The sequence below is a fragment of the Nerophis lumbriciformis genome, linkage group LG03 (genome assembly GCF_033978685.3).
Source record: "Nerophis lumbriciformis linkage group LG03, RoL_Nlum_v2.1, whole genome shotgun sequence".
In the NCBI taxonomy this organism is placed as follows: domain Eukaryota; kingdom Metazoa; phylum Chordata; class Actinopteri; order Syngnathiformes; family Syngnathidae; genus Nerophis; species Nerophis lumbriciformis.
This window is the reverse complement of record NC_084550.2, coordinates 7355946-7376100: the sequence shown is the minus strand read 5'-3', so window position 1 is coordinate 7376100 and position 20155 is coordinate 7355946. Positions and strand designations below refer to the sequence as shown.

Genomic DNA, 20155 nt, shown 5'->3' with positions numbered 1-20155 from the left:
TATATATATATATATATATATATATATATATATATATATATATATATATATATATATATATATATATATATGTCTTAATAAGGTTATCCAAAAAATAGTGCTCGATACCGTAGTAGAGCGCAATATATGTATGTGTGGGAAAAAAAATCACAAGACTATTTCATCTCTACAGGCCTGTTTCATGAGGGGGGGTTCCCTCAATCATCAGGAGATTTTAATGGGAGCATTCACATACCATGGTTTATATAGGGCACAGAGTGGGTGGGTACAGGCTGGCGTAGGGGCGTGGTGATTGGCTCATGTGTTACCTAGGAGGTGTTTCCGTCTGTGGCGGCATGCTGTTACAATTTCGCTGCGCTTGTTGAGGGATGATTATTTATTATTTACCGTCCAGACCTGTCATCCCTCAACAAGCGCAGCGAAATTGTAACAGCATGCCGCCACAGACGGAAACACCTCCTAGGTAACACATGAGCCAATCACCACGCCCCTACGCCAGCCTGTACCCACCCACTCTGTGCCCTATATAAACCATGGTATGTGAATGCTCCCATTAAAATCTCCTGATGATTGAGGGAACCCCCCCTCATGAAACAGGCCTGTAGAGATGAAATAGTCTTGTGATTTTTTTCCCCACACATACATATATATATATATATATATATATATATATATATATATATATATATATATATATAAATAAAATACTTGACTTGGTGAATCCTAGCTGTAAATATACTCCTCCCCTCTTAACCACGCCCCGCCCCCAACCACGCCCCCCGTCCCCCACCTCCCGAAATCGGAGGTCTCAAGGTTGGCAAGTATGTATAAAGGATAACTTATATCAGAGTAAAATACACAAAATACAACAACACTAGTGCTTTCAAATGATTACATTTTTAATTAAATGAATCACACTTTTGACGATTATTGCTTGCATAATCTAAGTCAACCCCCCACAAATGCAATTTAAAAATGTCAGAATGTCATAAATTAACCATTTATAAATGTTTTACTTAGAGATGTCCGATAATGGCTTTTTTGCCGATATCAGATATTCCGATATTGTCCAACTCTTAATTACCGATTCCGATATCAACCGATACCGATATATACAGTCGTGGAATCAACACATTATTATGAGAGTTAGTGCTGCAAGGGCTTCTGGGTATTTGTTCTGTTGTGTTCATGTTGTGTTACGGTGCGGATGTTCTCCCGAAATGTGTTTGTCATTCTTGTTTGGTGTGGGTTCACAGTGTGACGCATATTTGTAACAGTGTTAAAGTTGTTTATACGGCCACCCTCAGTGCGACCTGTATGGCTGTTGACCAAGTAGGAATTGCATTCACTTGTGTGTGTGAAAAGCCGTAGATATTATGTGATTGGACCGGCAGGCAAAGGCAGTGCCTTTAAGGTTTATTGGCGCTCTGTACTTCTCCCTACGTCCGTGTACACAGTGGTGTTTTAAAAAGTCATACATTTTACTTTTTGAAACTGATACCGATAATTTTGATACCGATAATTTCTGATATTACATTTTAAAGCATTTATCGGCCGATAATATCGGCAGTCCGATATTATCGGCCGATAAATGCTTTAAACATTAAACATCTCTAGTTTTACTTAAATGCACGTCATTTATTTGCTAAAAAAAAACCAGTCTGGTGTATTTTGGGGAGAATTTTGTCAGTGAGCACACCAGTCGGAGTCCCCTCACTTTGCACTGACCTGATCACTGACTGTACAACAACCTGTGCCACCTTTCAGGTAACCATCCATCGTTGACATGTGACATAGGTCAACCCAAAATCAGAGATTATTAAAATATTTGTATTTTTACTTTCTCATCCTTTACAAATGATTTACATTTTGAGAGCATATGTCCAGTAGTATATAAACAACGACAACCATTTTTAAGGGGTTGCCTTTATAGCTTTATTACAGCACACAACTGCTGATTTTTAATCAAAACATCACTGGGTTCCGTGCCATTTAAAACAAACAGAGCGACTAAGATATTTTTGCCCTGAGTGTGTACTGTTGGGTGACTTTGGAGGGACACTTTTACCCCGATTGAGCCCCCGAACACTATTCTCAAATGTGTCCCCGCATATGTGAATGCAAACTGCGTTTGTAAGAATAGGGTATGCCGCATATTGAGCAAGTGAAAGGTTTTTCTCCTGTGTGTATTCTCATGTGTACACCCATATTTACCTTTTGGGAAAATCTCTTGCCGCAAACCGGACAGCAAAAAGGTTTTTCTCCAGTGTGAGTCCGCTTGTGTGTATTTAAATTGCCCTTAGTAGAAAAGCTTTCGCCGCAAACTGAACAGCTAAAAGGTTTTTCCCCAGTGTGCGTTCTCAAGTGTAACACCATACTTGTTTTCCGAGAGACTCTTATGTGACAAACTGAACACCGAAAGGGTTTTTCTCCAGTGTGCGTCCGCACGTGTCGCTTCATATTGCTCTTAGAAGAAAAGCATTCGCCACAGACTGAACAAATAAAAGGTTTCTCTCCTGTGTGCGTTCTCATGTGTGACCGCATGTTTACCTTTTGAGTGAACCTTTCATGACAAACTGAACAACTAAAGGGTTTTGCATTATGTGACTGCATGTGCGCATTCAAATGACTCTCATAAGAAAATCTTTTAGCACAAATTGAGCAGGTCAAACATTTCTTAACTGCCTTCTTTTTAGAGCAATCAGAGTGTTTGTTGTCAATGCGAATCCTCATATCACCTTCACAGTCTGTATCACTGCTCGCAGGTTCTTGGGTGTCGTCCCTGTCTTCATCTTCAGGAGACATTGCCTCACTATCTGTTAGTGGAGCTAAGAGGTTGTCCGCTTGTGGTTTTTCCTTATGGTCTTCTGTCTTCACAGAGACACCAGTCAATGGCAACTGGGTGATATCAGCTTCCTCCAGTCCGAGAAGACACTCAACCTCCTGAGTGGTCGAGATTGCTTCCTCTTCGTACTTAATGTGGGGGGACTGTGGATCCCCCTGCGTTTGAAGGGGACATTCTTTTTGATGGCCAATCACCTGCTGGACGTCTGCGGCACACAAACAACACAGACATGTCACAATCACAATTAACAAAGCAATGTCAAAAATATCGGTACCAGTATCACAGACACGGTTCTAACTTTGTTCATTTTCCATTTACTGAACATCATATTACTTTCATTCAATTTCGATCTTATTTGTATTCCTTTTTTTTAACGTTTTTTAACCACGCAGTGTGAATGAATAATCAAAAATCGATATTAAACAGGCTCGTGATCAAATCAGTTCTGCTTCTTCCTACTCCGTTTGGGATATGTTGAATTATCATGTGATGTTCCGAACTATAACTTGTATTATATGTGTGTGCACATTTTTCTATTGTAAATGTTATTGTTATTTCAATGTAGGTGTACACCAACCTGCCTGGGAAACACCACACGGAAATCAGCCTGGGGCTAAAATCTGCATACTTGCCAACCTTGAGACCTCCGATTTCGGGAGGTGGGGGGTGGGGGCGTGGTTGGGGGCGTGGTTATTAAGAGGGGAGGAGTATATTGACAGCTAGAATTCACCAAGTCAAGCATTCCATACACACACACACACATATATATATATATATATATATATATATATATATATATATATATATATATATATCCTGAAAATATGCAAACAAAACTGTGTTTAGATAATTGATACTTCAAACTTGCATAAATAAATCTTAATATAACATAACTTGGCTTCTGAGAGCTTCAAAATGTAATGAATAAAATGCTAAAGTTGTTGATAAACAAGCAATTATTTTAATAATTAGATATCAATCAATCAATCAATCTTTATTTATATAGCCCTAAATCACAAGTGTCTCAAAGGGCTGCACAAGCCACAACGACATCCTCGGTACAAAGCCCACATACGGGCAAGGAAAAACTCACCCCAGTGGGACGTCGATGTGAATGACTATGAGAAACCTTGGAGAGGACCGCATATGTGGGTAACCCCCCCCCTCTAGGGGAGACCGAAAGCAATGGATGTCGAGTGGGTCTGACATAATATTGTGAGAGTCCAGTCCATAGTGGATCCAACATAACAGTAAGAGTCCAGTCCATAGTGGGGCCAGCAGGACACCATCCCGAGCGGAGACGGGTCAGCAGCGTAGAGATGTTCCCAGCCGATGCACAGGCGAGCGGTCCACCCCGGGTCCCGACTCTGGACAGCCAGCACTTCATCCATGGCCACCGGACCTGTGCCCCCCCCCCTCAAGGAAAAGGGGAGCAGAGGAGAAAAGAAAAGAAACGGCAGATCAACTGGTCCAACAGGGGGGCTATTTAAAGGCTAGAGTATACAAATGAGTTTTAAGATGGGACTTAAATGCTTCTACTGAGGTAGCATCTCTAATTGTTACCGGGAGGGCATTCCATAGTACTGGAGCCCGAATAGAAAACGCTCTATAGCCCGCAGACTTTTTTTGGGCTCTGGGAATCACTAATAAGCCGGAGTTCTTTGAACGCAGATTTCTTGCCGGGACATATGGTACAATACAATCGACAAGATAGGACGGAGCTAGACCGTGTAGTATTTTATACGTAAGTAGTAAAACCTTAAAGTCACTTCTTAAGTGCACAGGAAGCCAGTGCAGGTGAGCCAGTATAGGCGTAATATGATCAAACTTTCTTGTTCTTGTCAAAAGTCTAGCAGCCGCATTTTGTACCAACTGTAATTTTTTAATGCTAGACATAGGGAGACCCGAAAATAATACGTTACAGTAGTCGAGACGAGACGTAACGAACGCATGAATAATGATCTCAGCGTCGCTAGTGGATAAAATAGAACGAATTTTAGCGATATTACGGAGATGAAAGAAGGCCGTTTTAGTAACACTCTTAATGTGTGATTCAAACGAGAGAGTTGGGTCGAAGATAATACCCAGATTCTTTACTGATTCGCCTTGTGTAATTGTTTGGTTGTCAAATGTTAAGGTGGTATTATTAAATAAATGTCGGTGTTTAGCAGGACCGATAATCAGCATTTCCGTTTTCTTGGCGTTGAGTTGCAAGAAGTTAGCGGACATCCATTGTTTAATTTCATTAAGACACGCCTCCAGCTGACTACAATCCGGCGTGTTGGTCAGCCTTAGGGGCATGTAGAGTTGGGTGTCATCAGCATAGCAATGAAAGCTAACACCGTATTTGCGTATGATGTCGCCTAGCGGCAGCATGTAAATACTAAAGAGTGCAGGGCCAAGAACCGAACCCTGAGGAACTCCGCACGTTACCTTAACATAGTCTGAGGTCACATTATTATGGGAGACGCATTGCATCCTGTCAGTAAGATAAGAGTTAAACCACGACAAGGCTAAGTCTGACATACCAATACGTGTTTTGATACGCTCTAATAAAATATTATGATCGACGGTATCGAAAGCAGCGCTAAGATCAAGAAGCAGCAACATAGATGACGCATCAGAATCCATCGTCAGCAGTAGATCATTAGTCATTTTTGCGAGGGCTGTCTCCGTAGAGTGATTTGCCCTGAAACCGGATTGAAAAGGTTCACAGAGATTGTTAGACACTAAGTGTTCATTTAGCTGCTGTGCGACAATTTTTTCGAGGATTTTCGAGATAAAGGGAAGGTGGGACACCGGTCGGTAGTTTACCATGAGGTCAGGATCAAGGTTAGGTCTTTTGAGCAGAGGATGAATAACCGCTTTCTTGAATGCTAGGGGAACAGTGCCAGAGGAAAGTGATAAGTTTATAATATTTAGCACTGATGGACCTAATAATACAAAAAGCTCCTTGATAAGTTTCCCAGGAAGTGGGTCAAGTAAACATGTTGTTTGTTTTATCCCACTTACACGCTGTAATAGTTCCTCTAATGTTATTTCATCAAAAAGAGAGAGACTATTTTGTATTGCAGTATCCGTCGTAGATACAGTTGTATCTGTGTTCATAGAACCCAGTTGTAGCTGGGATGCGTTGTCTTTAATCTCCTTTTTAATGAGTTCAATTTTCTTATTAAAGAAATTCATAAAGTCATCTGCCGAGTGGGTGGAGCTATTGGGAGGAGTCCCTTGTTGGGTTAGCGATGCTACTGTACTAAACAAAAATTTAGGGTCGTTTTTGTTGAGGCGGATGAGATTTGAGTAATATTTAGCTTTAGCTAAGGTAAGCATGCGTTTATACGATATTAAACTATCACTCCATGCTTGATGGAAAACCTCAAGCTTGGTCGCGCGCCATTTGCGTTCCAACTTTCTACATGATAATTTATGAGCTCTGGTTTCCTCTGTAAACCATGGGGTGCGCCTTTTAGGGGCCCTTTTTTGTTTTAGCGGTGCTATACTATCAATGGTTTTGCGCAGGGCATTGTCAAAGTTGTTAGTGAGGTTATCAATAGAGCCGACATAATTTGGGAATGGTGCCATTACCGAAGGCAGTAGGTCAGCAAGAGTCATCGTTGTGGCGGCATTAATGTTGCGGCTGCTATAGCAGTTATTATTATTATTAGTTTGTTGACAATGAGTCAGAACTTCGAATTTTATAAGGTAATGATCGGACATTACTTTAGTATACGGGAGTACCATAACTTTGGAGGTGGTGACACCCCTGACCAGCACTAGATCTATCGTATTGCCGTTGCGATGCGTAGGTTCATTTATTATTTGTGTAAGACCACAGCTATCAATTATAGTCTGGAGCGCCACGCACTGAGGGTCCGATGGGGTATTCATATGGATATTAAAGTCCCCCATTATGATTATATTGTCTGCGTGCGTCACTAGATCAGCAACGAACTCTGAGAATTCATTAATAAAGTCCGAGTAGGGCCCTGGGGGGCGGTAGATAACAGCCATATCGAGAGGCAGCGGTGCGACAGACCTCATAGTAAGCACCTCAAACGATTTGTATTTATTATTTAGGTTAGGGGTAAGGTTAAAGTTTTCATTGTATATTAATGCGACCCCCCCACCCCTTTTAAGGGGACGGGCAATATGCGCATTCGTATAGTTAGGAGGAGATGCCTCATTTAGCGCAAAAAATTCGTCTGGTTTGAGCCAGGTTTCGCTAAGACCAATGACGTTAAGATTGTTGTCTCTAATGACCTCATTAACTAATAACGTTTTGGGAGACAATGATCTTATGTTTAAAAAGCCCATATTATAAGTATTGGGCTGTTTTGACGAGTTTTTGTTTAAATTATCCGTAGTAGAAATATTAATAATGTTGCGTTTATTATACGTAGTGCACTTTAAATAGTTTCGACCATATCTAGGAATTGATACGACGGGAATTTTCAGATTGTTTGCTTGATGCTGCGATCGACTGAACGCATCATGATTTGCCACCTCAGTAGAATGCATATCTACCCCGGACACATTCACAACAGAAAACACATTATGTGAGTTGTGTGTTATTCTAAGAAAATTGCTATGCGTACAGGAATTATCCAGCCTGGCGCTGGCTAGTTCTAGCTTAACTGACTCCTCACCCGGACTAGCAGGCTCTGTAATTGCCTGTGACCGGGCTTGCTCTAGTGTAGTTAGTCAAATGTGACTTAAACAGTAGTCTATATTCTTAGACAGGATGATGGCGCCTTCCTGGTTAGGGTGAAGGCCGTCCCTCATCAGCAAGCCTGGTTTGCCCCAGAAAGAGGGCCAATTATCAATAAACGTTAGTCCCTGTTGTCTACAGAAGCTAGCCAGCCACTTGTTAAGCGAGACTAATCTGCTATATCTCTCATCATTGCCTCTCGCAGGCAGGGGGCCAGAGACAATTACTCGATGCCTGGACATCTTTCTAGCGAGATCACAAGTCCTGGCTATGTTTCTCTTTGTAATCTCTGACTGTCTCATTCTAGTGTCATTGGAGCCAACGTGTACAACTATATTCGCATAACTAGTGGTGCGATTAGCCTGTCGTACGTGTTTACTAGGCCTGTTGCGAGTTAGCTCCCTAAGATTAGCCTCTATGTCAGGTGCTCGGGCCCCCGGGATGCACTTAATTGTGGCTGGTTTGCTAAGCTTTATGTTTCGGGTGATGGAGTCCCCTATGACTAAGGTGTGGTGCCCGGTAGACTGGGGTGTAGGACTAGCTAAAGAGCTAAATCTATTATGCGTCTCAACCGGTACACCGTAGCTTGTAGGCCGCTTAGGACTACTACATGCTGGGCTAGTTAGCTCGCTACAGCTAACGCTAGCAGATGTGTCCGCAACATCTAAAGTTACGAGATTACTCTGCTCTAACTGGCGGACACGGCCCTCTAGCAGAGCCAGCCTCTCCGTGAGTAAGGTGCAAGACGCGCAGGAAGCCATACTCACGGTGTTTTCTGTCACTGAGTGAAGTTCCTGCTGTCTTCCGAGAAGTCCTGGTCACGGTGTGCAGGAGTAGACTCCTTCTGACCGGCGCCCGGCGACGCCTTTCTCCGCGCTAGCTTCGTTAGCTTAGCAGCTAGCTGCTAGCTAGCTGCGGGAGGGGTGGAGAGACAGAGATCGGGTGATTTGCAAGTTAAATAGTACTACTAAATATGTTGAGAAAGTAATAAAGAAAGCTGCAGAACAATTTAAAAGCACACAAATAGAACGATACTTAGCTTTTTCGAAACAGCGAGCAGTCACGCACGGTGAACCGGAACCGGAAGTCACATCCAAAATGACTCTGATTGGCCAAAATGTGCCAATCAGATATGGTCATTTTAAATGAATTATTATGATCATTTAAAATTAATTATTTCAAACATGTTTATTTAAATGTATAATTCTATGGCTGGATGTAATAAAGAGGCAGAAAAAATACAAATAAAAATACAATTAATTTTGATGTTTTTAGCAAAATATAGTAAAAATGTATTTAGTTTTTTTTTTTAATTAACAAATATATTTATTTGTAGGTAAGATAAACATAGTAATACAATTTATCTCTAGTCTGGATAATTTAGTTCTTGTCACCCTGTTGTACTCCCGTCATGAAAAAAGGCTGTCCTCACTCAGGTCTGCATGGAGCTGGAGGGGGCGTGGCTTCCAGCTCCTGATAAAAACCGGGAGATTTTCGGGAGAATATTTGTCCCGGGAGGTTTTCGGGAGAGGCGCTGAATTTCGGGAGTCTCCCGGAAAATTCGGGAGGGTTGGCAAGTATGGAAATCTGGCACACATACTTACATACAGTACAGGCCAAAAGTTTGGACACACCTTCTCATTCAATTCGTTTTCTTTATTTTCATGACTATTTACATTGTAGATTGTCACTGAAGGCATCAAAACTATGAATGAACACATGTGGAGTTATGTACTTAACAAAAAAAGGTGAAATTGTTACGACGGGGTTGCAGCTTACTGCGAGGTTTGTTCTCCCAGGATGCAAACGGACGACTCGGGACAGGACTTGCAGGTAGGAATATGATTTAATCGTAAATTAACACTCAAAGAGGTACAAAACAGAAAACAAACCGACGGAACAAGGTGCCGATCGCACCTGAAGCTAAGGCTACTACTTAGCACAGACTAAAGATCACTAGCAGGGCAAAGGAGACAAGCAAAACTTACGTAAAAGTAGCGTGACGCAAACATTGACCCAGCAACTACTGCTGGGTGACAGGAAACTATAAAGGGGTGGGTGGAGGGAGGTCAGGAGGGGGGTAGAAAAAACATGGTAACAAACTCAGAGGTGCATAAACAGGAACTAAAGGAGTCCAAAACTAACAGAAAACACAAGTGACTCCAAAAACTTAAACAGACTACGATCCGGGCAGCGGATCATAACAGTAATAACTGAAAACATGTTTTATATTCTAGTTTCTTCCAAATAGCCACCCTTTGCTCTGATTACTGTTTTGCACACTCTTGGCATTCTCTCGATGAGCTTCAAGAGGTAGTCACCTGAAAGGGTTTCCATTTTACAGGTGTCATAGTTTTGATGCCTTCAGTGACAATCTACAATGTAAATAGTCATGACTATAAAGAAAAACGCATTGCATGAGAAGGTGTGTCCAAACTTTTGGCATGTACTATACATACATACATACATAAATACATACATACAGGTTCATTAATATGGGTTGTCCCTAGGAGAGAGAAAGAATAGTAATGACCAACAAAATTTAGACCAAAAAAACACATTTCAAGTAAGAAATAGTATCTGCGACACTGGCCTAAGAGTGCCATGAAACATTTCCCTCGTTGTAATTTGCACAATTGACTTTACTTTGCTCAAACAGTTGTATGTAATAAACAGATATTGCTACATTATCTTATATCTTAAATCACCTTTACATCCATAAACGTGGACGCATGTGGAAAAGTGCAATATATTTATCTGTACAGTAATCTATTTATTCATTTATATATATTTATTTATTTTATATACCGTATTTTCCGCACTATAAGGCGCACCTAAAAACCACAAATTTTCTCAAAAGCTGACAGTGCGCCTTATAACCCGGTGCGCTTTATATATGGATTAATATTAAGATTCATTTTCATAAAGTTTCGGTCTCGCAACTTCGGTAAACAGCCGCCATCTTTTTTCCCGGTAGAACAGGAAGCGCTTCTTCTTCTACGCAAGCAACCGCCAAGGTAAGCACCCGCCCCCATAGAACAGGAAGCGCTTCTTCTTCTACTGTAAGCAACCACCCGCCCGCGTAGAAGAAGAAAAAGCGCGCGGATATTACCGTACGTTTCATTTCCTTTGTGTGTTTACATCTGTAAAGACCACAAAATGGCTCCTACTAAGCGACAGGGATCCGGTTCATGAAAAGACGCAATCTCTCCATCCGCACACGGATTACTATTTCACAGCAACTGATATTCCTGTGAACCGCACTGTGGATACAACGGGAGCACGTACGGTGAATATTCGCACCACAGGGAATGAGAAGTCATCCTTCACTGTGGTTCTAGCTTGCCATGCTAATGGCCAGAAACTTCCACCCATGGTGATATGCAAAAGGAAGACCTTGCCAAAAGAGACCTTTCCAGCCGGCGTCATCATAAAAGCTAACTCGAAGGGATGGATGAAGAAAAGATGAGCGAGTGGTTAAGGTAAGTTTAAGTTTACGCGAAGAGGCCGGGTGGCTTTTTTCACGCAGCTCTGTCCATGTTGATATACGACTCCATGCGCGCCCACATCACGCTGGTTTTTAATATATTATTAAAGTTTGACTGACCTATCTGACTGTTTTTTTGACATTCCTTTAGCGCAGTTAGATGCGGCTTATAACACGGGGCGGCTTATAGGTGGACAAAGTTTTGAAATATGCCGTTCATTGAAGGCGCGGCTTATAACCCAGGGCGCCTTATGGTGCGGAAAATACGGTATATATTTATATATTATTTATATTTATTTATTTATTTATATATGCACCTTATTGCTTTTTTATCTTGCACTACTTATCCTTAGGTAACGAAATTTCGTTCTTATCTGTGCTGTACAGTTCAAATTTGAATGACAATAAAAAGGAAGTCTAAGTCTAAGTCTAAGTCTTATATTGTTATATTAGGGGTGTCTCGATACAACCTTATCACTTTTGATATGATACCGATATTGAAGCCTTAAGTATTGCCCCATACCGCCATTGATCCGATACGAAAGCAGCACGAATCATACATACTTGAATTGTTTTGTAGTGTGGAATGTTGGAAACACATTGATCAAGTGGAATGAGTCAGAGAAGGTATGAAAAACACTAACCTACAGTATTTAATATTAACCATCTGGAATGGACTCGTGTGGTTTTTATGTTGAAGTGGAGTGGTAATTATTTTCTTTGGGCGACCCCTTTTGGACACAATAACCCATGAAGTTAAGAACATGACACGGTAAGTTGAATGATGCGGACACGTTTGTTACCGAGTACTTTTTAGTAGGCTTCTGCCTTGGAGACTTTGTATGCGTCAGTAATAGGCAACTCTTAATTATTTTATACTTTTTTATATTGAAAAAATGTGTTTCAGACTACAATATTGTTTAATTAAGGACACTTATTACAAACCCTGTTTCCATATGAGTTGGGAAATTGTGTTAGATGTAAATATAAACGGAATACAATGATTTGCAAATCCTTTTCAACTCATATTCAATTGAATGCACTACAAAGACAACATATTTGATGTTCAAACTCATAAACTTATTTTTTTTTGTGCAAATAATAATGAACTAAGAATTTCATGGCTGCAACACGTGCCAAAGTAGTTGGGAAAGGGCATGTTCACCACTGTGTTACATGGTCTTTCCTTTTAACAACACTCAATAAACGATTGGGAACTGAGGAAACTAATTGTTGGAAGCTTTGAAAGTGGAATTCTTTCCCATTCTTGTTTTATGTAGAGCTTCAGTCGTTCAACAGTCCGGGGTCTCCGCTGTTGTATTTTACGCTTCATAATGCGCCACACATTTTCGATGGGAGACAGGTCTGGACTGCAGGCGGGCCAGGAAAGTACCCGCACTCTTTTTTTTACGAAGCCACGCTTTTGTAACACGTGCTGAATGTGGCTTGGCATTGTCTTGCTGAAATAAGCAGGGGCGTCCATGAAAAAGACGGCGCTTAGATGGCAGCATATGTTGTTCCAAAACCTGTATGTACCTTTCAGGATTAATGGTGCCTTCACAGATGTGTAAGTTACCCATGCCTTGGGCACTAATGCACCCCCATACCATCACACATGCTGGCTTTTGAACTTTGCGTCGATAACAGTCTGGATGGTTCGCTTCCCCTTTAGTCCGGATGACACGATGTCGAATATTTCCAAAAACAATTTGAAATGTGGACTCGTCAGACCACAGAACACTTTTCCACTTTGCATGAGTCCATCTTAGATGATCTCGGGCCCACAAAAGCCGGCGGCGTTTCTGGATGTTGTTGATAAATGGCTTTCGCTTTGCATAGTAGAGCTTTAACTTGCACTTACAGATGTAGCGACCAACTGTAGTTACTGACAGTGGTTTTCTGAAGTGTTCCTGAGCCCATGTGGTGATATCCTTTAGAGGTCACGGTCATTCAATGTTGGTTTCAGGCCATGCCGCTTACGTGCAGTGATTTCTCCAGATTCTCTGAACCTTTTGATGATATTATGGACCCTAGATTTTGAAATCCCTAAATTTCTTGCAATTGCACTTTGAGAAACGTTGTTCTTAAACTGTTTGACTATTTGCTCACGCAGTTGTGGACAAAGGGGTGTACCTCGCCCCATCCTTTCTTGTGAAAGACTGAGCATTTTTTGGGAAGCTGTTTTTATACCCAATCATGGCACCCACCTGTTCCCAATTAGCCTGCATACCTGTGGGATGTTCCAGTGTTTGATGAGCATTCCTCAACTTTATCAGTATTTATTGCCACCTTTCCCAACTTCTTTGTCACGTGTTGCTGGCATCAAATTCTAAAGTTAATGATTATTTGCAACAAAAAAATAGGTTTATCAGTTTGAACATCAAATGTGTTGTCTTTGTAGCATATTCAACTGAACATGGGTTGAAAATGATTTGCAAATCATTGTATTCCGTTTATATTTACATCTAACACAATTTCCCAACTCATATGGAAACGGGGTTTGTATGTATGCCCAGCTTGTGTGCTTAGCTGTTGGTCTTTTGTTGTATTCTAGTCAAGTTATTTACAAAATCTAATCATGGTAAGACATTTAGGTGTTAACTGTCTGTCCATGCAGGATTGCTTGTATCGGGGTGCCTGTATCAGAGATTTTAGATGCAAGCTTATACAAAATCCATTGCCGATATCAATATCGATATCCGATCTTGACACCCCTAACTCATATACAGTCGCACCTTGGTTTTTGTACACCCTTCTTTTCAGTGACGTGCGGTGAGGTTGATGGCTGGTGAGGCACTGACTTCATCACAGTCAGATTTACAAACATATGAACCCTAAAGAGTATCTTATTCACCATTTGATTGGCAGCAGTTAATGGGTTATGTTTAAAAGCTCATACCAGCATTCTTCCCTGCTTGGCACTCAGCATCAAGGCTTGGAATTGGGGGTTAAATCACCAAAAATGATTCCCGGGCGCGGCGCCGCTGCTGCCCACTGCTCCCCTCACCTCCCAGGGGGTGATCAAGGGGATGGGTCAAATGCAGAGGACACATTTCACCACACCTAATGTGTGTGTGAGAATCATTGGAACTTTAACTTAAAAAAGCACATTTAATAAAAAAAACGTTATTATGGTCTTACCTTTACTTATAAATGAAGTCCATGCGCCGCTCCTTCTAAACAAAAGCATCGATAACTTGTTTATAGAAGTCTTCCTTATCTTTCTTCAGTTTTAAAAGTCTCTCCGTCTCGATGGAGATCTTCCTTTAATTATTACCTCCTGCTTCCATTGAAAGTCCAGTTTAGAAAACTGTTCTGCCCTCACTATATGTGTTGAGGTTATACAGCTTGGCAGACAGCTAACAACCAATCCAGGACGTTCTAATAAAGTTCCAAAGCAGATGATTCCATTTAGGCTCTTTATTGTTGTTGATCTTGCTTTGTCTTGCACTGGACTTTTATTTTTTATTTTTTGGTAAAACTGAAATACACACAATGACAATGTATAAGCTATATGATTCAATCAACACACTGAAATGCAATACACAATATGTAAACATCAGCTCCACACAAATACACAGCAACACCATCAAACAAACAACACTGCTGAGTGTTGAAACTATTTCTATGGTGGAAATACACGACCGGCAGCCATTTTAAGTCCTCAAACATCCATTAAATTAGTGCACAAAAATGGTTTTTCAATACACATCTTACTATCAAATTTAGCCACTTTCCACCTTCATATTGAGCCACATAAACAAGTTAAACAGTTTACTTCCAGACTTATCTTTTCCAAGGCTTGTAAGAGGTAACACAACTTGTCTACTTCTCAATTGTCTCATGAACTGAACTAACATCGTAAACCGGAAGTGCCCAAACTGATGACGCGCAGCATTTTCCCATCGCCACAAGGTGTCAGTAATAGTCCACAATCAAACGGGCATAACAAAAACTGTTTTATTTTAGATATGTAATCCTCCATGTCAAAAGTCCAGGCGAGAGGAAAAATAAACGATCGCTGCTTGTTGTCACTTATTCTGCAGCAGAGTACCGTATTTTCCGCACTATAAGGCGCACCTAAAAGCCACAAATTTTCTCAAAAGCTGACAGTGCGCCTTATAACCCGGTGCGCTTTATATATGGATAAATATTAAGATTCATTTTCATAAAGTTTCGGTCTCGTAACTACGGTAAACAGCCGCCATCTTTTTTCCCGGTAGAACAGGAAGCGCTTCTTCTTCTACGCAAGCAACCGCCAAGGTAAGCACCCGCCCCCATAGAACAGGAAGCGCTTCTTCTTCTACTGTAAGCAACCACCCGCCCGCGTAGAAGAAGAAAAAAAGCGGATATTACCGTACTTCATTTCCTTTGTGTGTTTACATCTGTAAAGACCACAAAATGGCTCCTACTAAACGACAGGGATCCGGTTCATGAAAAGACGCAATCTCTCCATCCGCACACGGATTACTATTTCACAGCAACTGATATTCCTGTGAACCGCACTGTGGATACAACGGGAGCACGTACGGTGAATATTCGCACCACAGGGAATGAGAAGTCATCCTTCACTGTGGTTCTAGCTTGCCATGCTAATGGCCAGAAACTTCCACCCATGGTGATATTCAAAAGGAAGACCTTGCCAAAAGAGACCTTTCCAGCCAGCGTCATCATAAAAGCTAACTCGAAGGGATGGATGAAGAAAAGATGAGCGAGTGGTTAAGGTAAGTTTAAGTTTACGCGAAGAGGCCGGGTGGCTTTTTTCACGCAGCTTCGTCCATGTTGATATACGATTCCATGCGCGCCCACATCACGCTGGTTTTAATATATTATTAAAGTTTGACTGACCTATCTGACTGTTTTTTTGACATTCCTTTAGCGCAGTTAGATGCGGCTTACAACACGGGGCGGCTTATAGGTGGACAAAGTTTTGAAATATGCCGTTCATTGAAGGCGCGGCTTATAACCCAGGGCGCCTTATGGTGCGGAAAATACGGCAGTCGCAAAAATGATCCCTGGGATGATGGGATCACTAGCGCCCTCTACCACCATGAGGCGGGATTACTGCGAGCCTCGGCTTATAACCCAGGGCGCCTTATGGTGCGGAAAATACGGTAGTCGCAAAAATGATCCCTGGGATGATGGGATCACTAGCGCCCTCTACCACCATGAGGCGGGATTACTGCGAGCCTCAGCCAGTGCGTCTTCGCAGCCGTTTTATGATTGCTCAGCACAAGAAATACGTTACACACATACAGTTGTTGACAAAATACACTGTACATTATATACCTCAGCTAACTAAACTATGGAAATGTATAATATAATTCATATAGCAATACGGTCTCACTGCACAGCAGGCCAGCAGTTAGCCGAGTCATTGCGCAATCCATGGTGAGGCACAACTGGCTGGTGACTCACCGCAAGTCTCTTCAACAAATGTGAAATTGGGCAACAAATGTGAAAATTCAGCGATTTTGAATAAAAATAATCCAAAACTGGTGAAGTTAAATGGAAAATAACTTTATAGAATAATCACTGGATACATATAACAATTTCCTTTTTTTTTTTTCTCTTTTTACTTTTTTTTTCTTTCCATGATGGCAGGTGAGGCCCCGCCTCATCTGCCTCACCTGACTGCACGTCACTGCTTCTTTTGGTTTTTTTGTACACTGTCTCGGTATTCGTACGACCAAACATTGTGCTCAGCAAACTCGACCATTTTCTCCGTATCATTCCACAAAATCTGTTTTGAGTCAGACTGCAAAAAAACGTTATCAGTACTTAATGAAAAAACGTGAGAAACAATTGAAATGAAAAAAAGGACTCGCAGTATAGCACAAAGTTGGCGGCCTTCTTCGAGTCTTCTGCATGTAAAACCATAACTATTTACTATTAAGGGTGCTTTGTGTTCATATTTGTAGGTGTCGGGTCACTTGTTCAAAAATGAATATTTATAAGAATAGGTGTTGTTTTTTGCCTAATATGTTTGCATTGTGTTTTACTCTGATTAAAATCATGATTAACAAATGTGAGGAAAAACAAAAATCATTTAAGGATCTTAAAAAAAAAAGAAGTAAATGTGGACTTATTTTACATTTTTATATTTACTTTTTTATTCTAAAAACCTCTGCAGTATTTACAAAACCCAAAACCAGGGAAGATGGCACGTTGTGTAAATGGTAAATAAAAACAGAATACAATGATTTGCAAATCCTTTTCAACCTATACTTGTCATGTCTGTGTAATCATGTTTTGTCTTAGTCATGTTTTGTTTAGTTATTGGACTTTTTAGTTTCTGGCTTTTCACTCCCTTGTCTTGTTTCCATGATTACCCATTAGTTTCACCTGTTCCACGTTTGGACTCATTGTGCACTCTTGTTTGTCACCATAGCAACCCATTAGTTTTCACCTGTCACGTCACGCACCTGTTTCACGTTTTGAGTCACGCACCTGTTTTCGTTAATCATGTCTGTAGTATTTAAGTTCATTGTTTTTCAGTTTGTCTTTCTGGTGACATCCCCACATTTATGCTTCTGCACATTTCTGACTCTTTTTTCATGTCCATCGTTCACGCTGCTCCTTTTTGTCCATGCCAAGTAAGTTTTGTTTATTATTGCCACAGTTAGTGTTTTTTTTGTTGTTCATAGTTTTTGCCTTTGTGCAAGTGTTTGGTTTCATAGTTTGTTCTCCGCCATTGTGCGTGCCTTTTGTTTACTTCCTTGTTTTGTATTTATAGTGTTTAAATAAAAATGTACCTTCATTCCCGTCTCGCCCGAGCCAACTTTCCGTTGCCTTCGAGAAAAACTAAACCCCAGGACCAAGTCATGACAATACTCAATTGAATAGACTGCAAAGACAAGATACTTAACGTTCGAACTGGTAAACGTTGTTATTTTTTGCAAATATTAGCTCATTTGCAATTTGATGCCTGCAACATGTTTAAAAAAAGCTGGCACAAGTGGCAAAAAAGACTGAGAAAGTTGAGAAATGCTCATCAAACACTTATTTGGAACATCCCACTGGTGAACAGGCTAATTGGGAACAGGTGGGTGCCATGATTGAAATCACTGAACGTAATATTGATTGCCCGTGACTTTGGATCCCTGCATCAAAAACCGACATCAGTGGGTAAAGGATGTCACCACATGGGCTCGGGAACACTTCATAAAACCACTGTCAGTAACTACAGTTCATCGCTACATCTACATCGCTAAGTTAAAACTCTCCTATGCAAAGCGAAAGTCATTTATCAACAACACCCAGAAACGCAGCCGGCTTTGCTGGGCCCGAGCTCATCTAAGATGGACTGTGTAATTGTGTTCTGTGGTCTGACAAGTCCATGTTTCAAATTGTTTTCGGAAAGTGTGGACGTCGTGTCCTCCGGAACAAAGAGGAAAAGAACCATCCGGCACAAAGTTGAAAAGCCAGCATGTGTGATGGTATGGGGGTGTATGAGTGCCCAAGACACGGGTAACTTACACATCTGTGAAGACACCATTAATGCTGAAAGGTACATACAGGTTTTGGAGCAACATATGTTGCCATCCAAGCAACGTTATGATGGACGCCCCTGCTTATTTCAGCAAGACAATGCCAAGCCATGTGTTACAACGGCGTGGCTTCATAGTAAAAGGGTGCGGGTACTAGACTGGCCTGCCTGTAGTCCAGACCTGTCTCCCATTGAAAATGTGTGGCACATTATGAAGCCTAAAATACCACAACGGAGACCCCCGGACTGTTGAACAACTTAAGCTGTACATCAAGCAAGAATGGGAAAGAATTCCACCTGAGAAGCTTAAAAAATGTGCCTCCTCAGTTCCCAAACGTTTACTGAGTGTTGTTAAAAGGAAAGGCCATGTAACACAGTGGTGAACATGCCCCTGTGACAACTTTTTTGCAATGTGTTGCTGCCATTAAATTCTAAGTTAATGATTATTTGCAAACAAAAAAAAAAGTTTCTCAGTTGGAACATTAAATATATTGTCTTTGCAGTCTATTCAATTGAATATAAGTTGAAAAGGATTTGCAAATCATTGTATTCTCTTTTTATTTACCATTTACACAACGTGACAACTTCACTGCTTTTGGGTTTTGTACTTGGTATCGGATCAACAGCAAAACGTGCAGTATCAACCAACCAACTGAGCCAGTTAGTCTTGATCGATTTTCGCTGAAAAAAGAAAAGAAAATGAAAGGCAACTCGCGTTTAGTCGACCAAATGTGTTGAACAATCAAATAGAAGGCTGGAGAAAACGTCAACAAACCTTCAATATGTCGCACAGTTTGATGTCGCTCCTTCTCTTCTCTCGTTCGAGAAAGTTCCTCCTCGTAAGACGCTATGGTTCGTTCAAACAGCGAACATATTTCATCAGCTGCCGCCATTAGTCTCTCCTTTATAAAATCTTTCAACATTTTTTTTAAATGTTATTTTAACGTCCTTAAAACACTAAAAGCGTTGATTATCCTCCTTTTTGTATTTTGATAACAACTTCCTGCCTTTTTCTTCTTCGCTGGTTTTACAGCAGCCATCAAGTCACTCCGCTGCCATCTTGCGGTGGTATTGAACACTGACACAGAAAGAAGAGCCACAAAGACTATTTATTTCCAAGAATGTCAGCAACACAAGTGTAAGACATACTTGCCAACCCTCCCGAATTTTCCGGGAGACTCCTCGAAATTCAGCGCCTCTCCCGAAAACCTCCCGGGACAAATATTCTCCCGAAAATCTCCCGATTTTCAGAGGACCTTGAGTGAGGACAGCCTTTTTTCATGACGGGAGGACAACAGGGTGACAAGAACTAAATCATCCAGACTAGAGACAAATTGTATTATTATGTTTATCTTACCTAAAAATAAATATATTTATTTATTTAAAAAAAAAAAACTAAATACATTTTTACTATATTTTGCTAAAAACATCCAAATGAATTGTATTTTTATTTGTATTTTTTCTGACTCCTTATTACATCCAGCCATAGAATTATACATTAAAATAAACATATTTGAAATAATTAATTTTAAATGATCATAATAATTCATTTAAAATGACCATATTTAATTATTCAAATAATTGCTTGTTTATCAACAACTTTAGCATTTTATTCACTACATTTTG

At 40.7% G+C, this 20155-nt stretch overlaps 1 protein-coding gene across 1 annotated transcript; it reads right to left on the bottom strand.

The window, feature by feature from the left end:
* Window positions 1-1284: 1284 nt before the first annotated feature.
* Window positions 1285-19484, bottom strand: LOC133578395 (uncharacterized). Its single transcript, XM_061932791.2, has 2 exons — window positions 19305-19484; window positions 1285-3050 (listed from the first exon to the last, which is right to left on the bottom strand). Exons 1-2 carry the CDS (start codon window positions 19450-19452, stop codon window positions 2095-2097), a joined length of 1104 nt encoding a protein of 367 aa, XP_061788775.1. The 5' UTR covers window positions 19453-19484; the 3' UTR covers window positions 1285-2094.
* Between the last annotated feature and the right edge of the window lie 671 nt (window positions 19485-20155).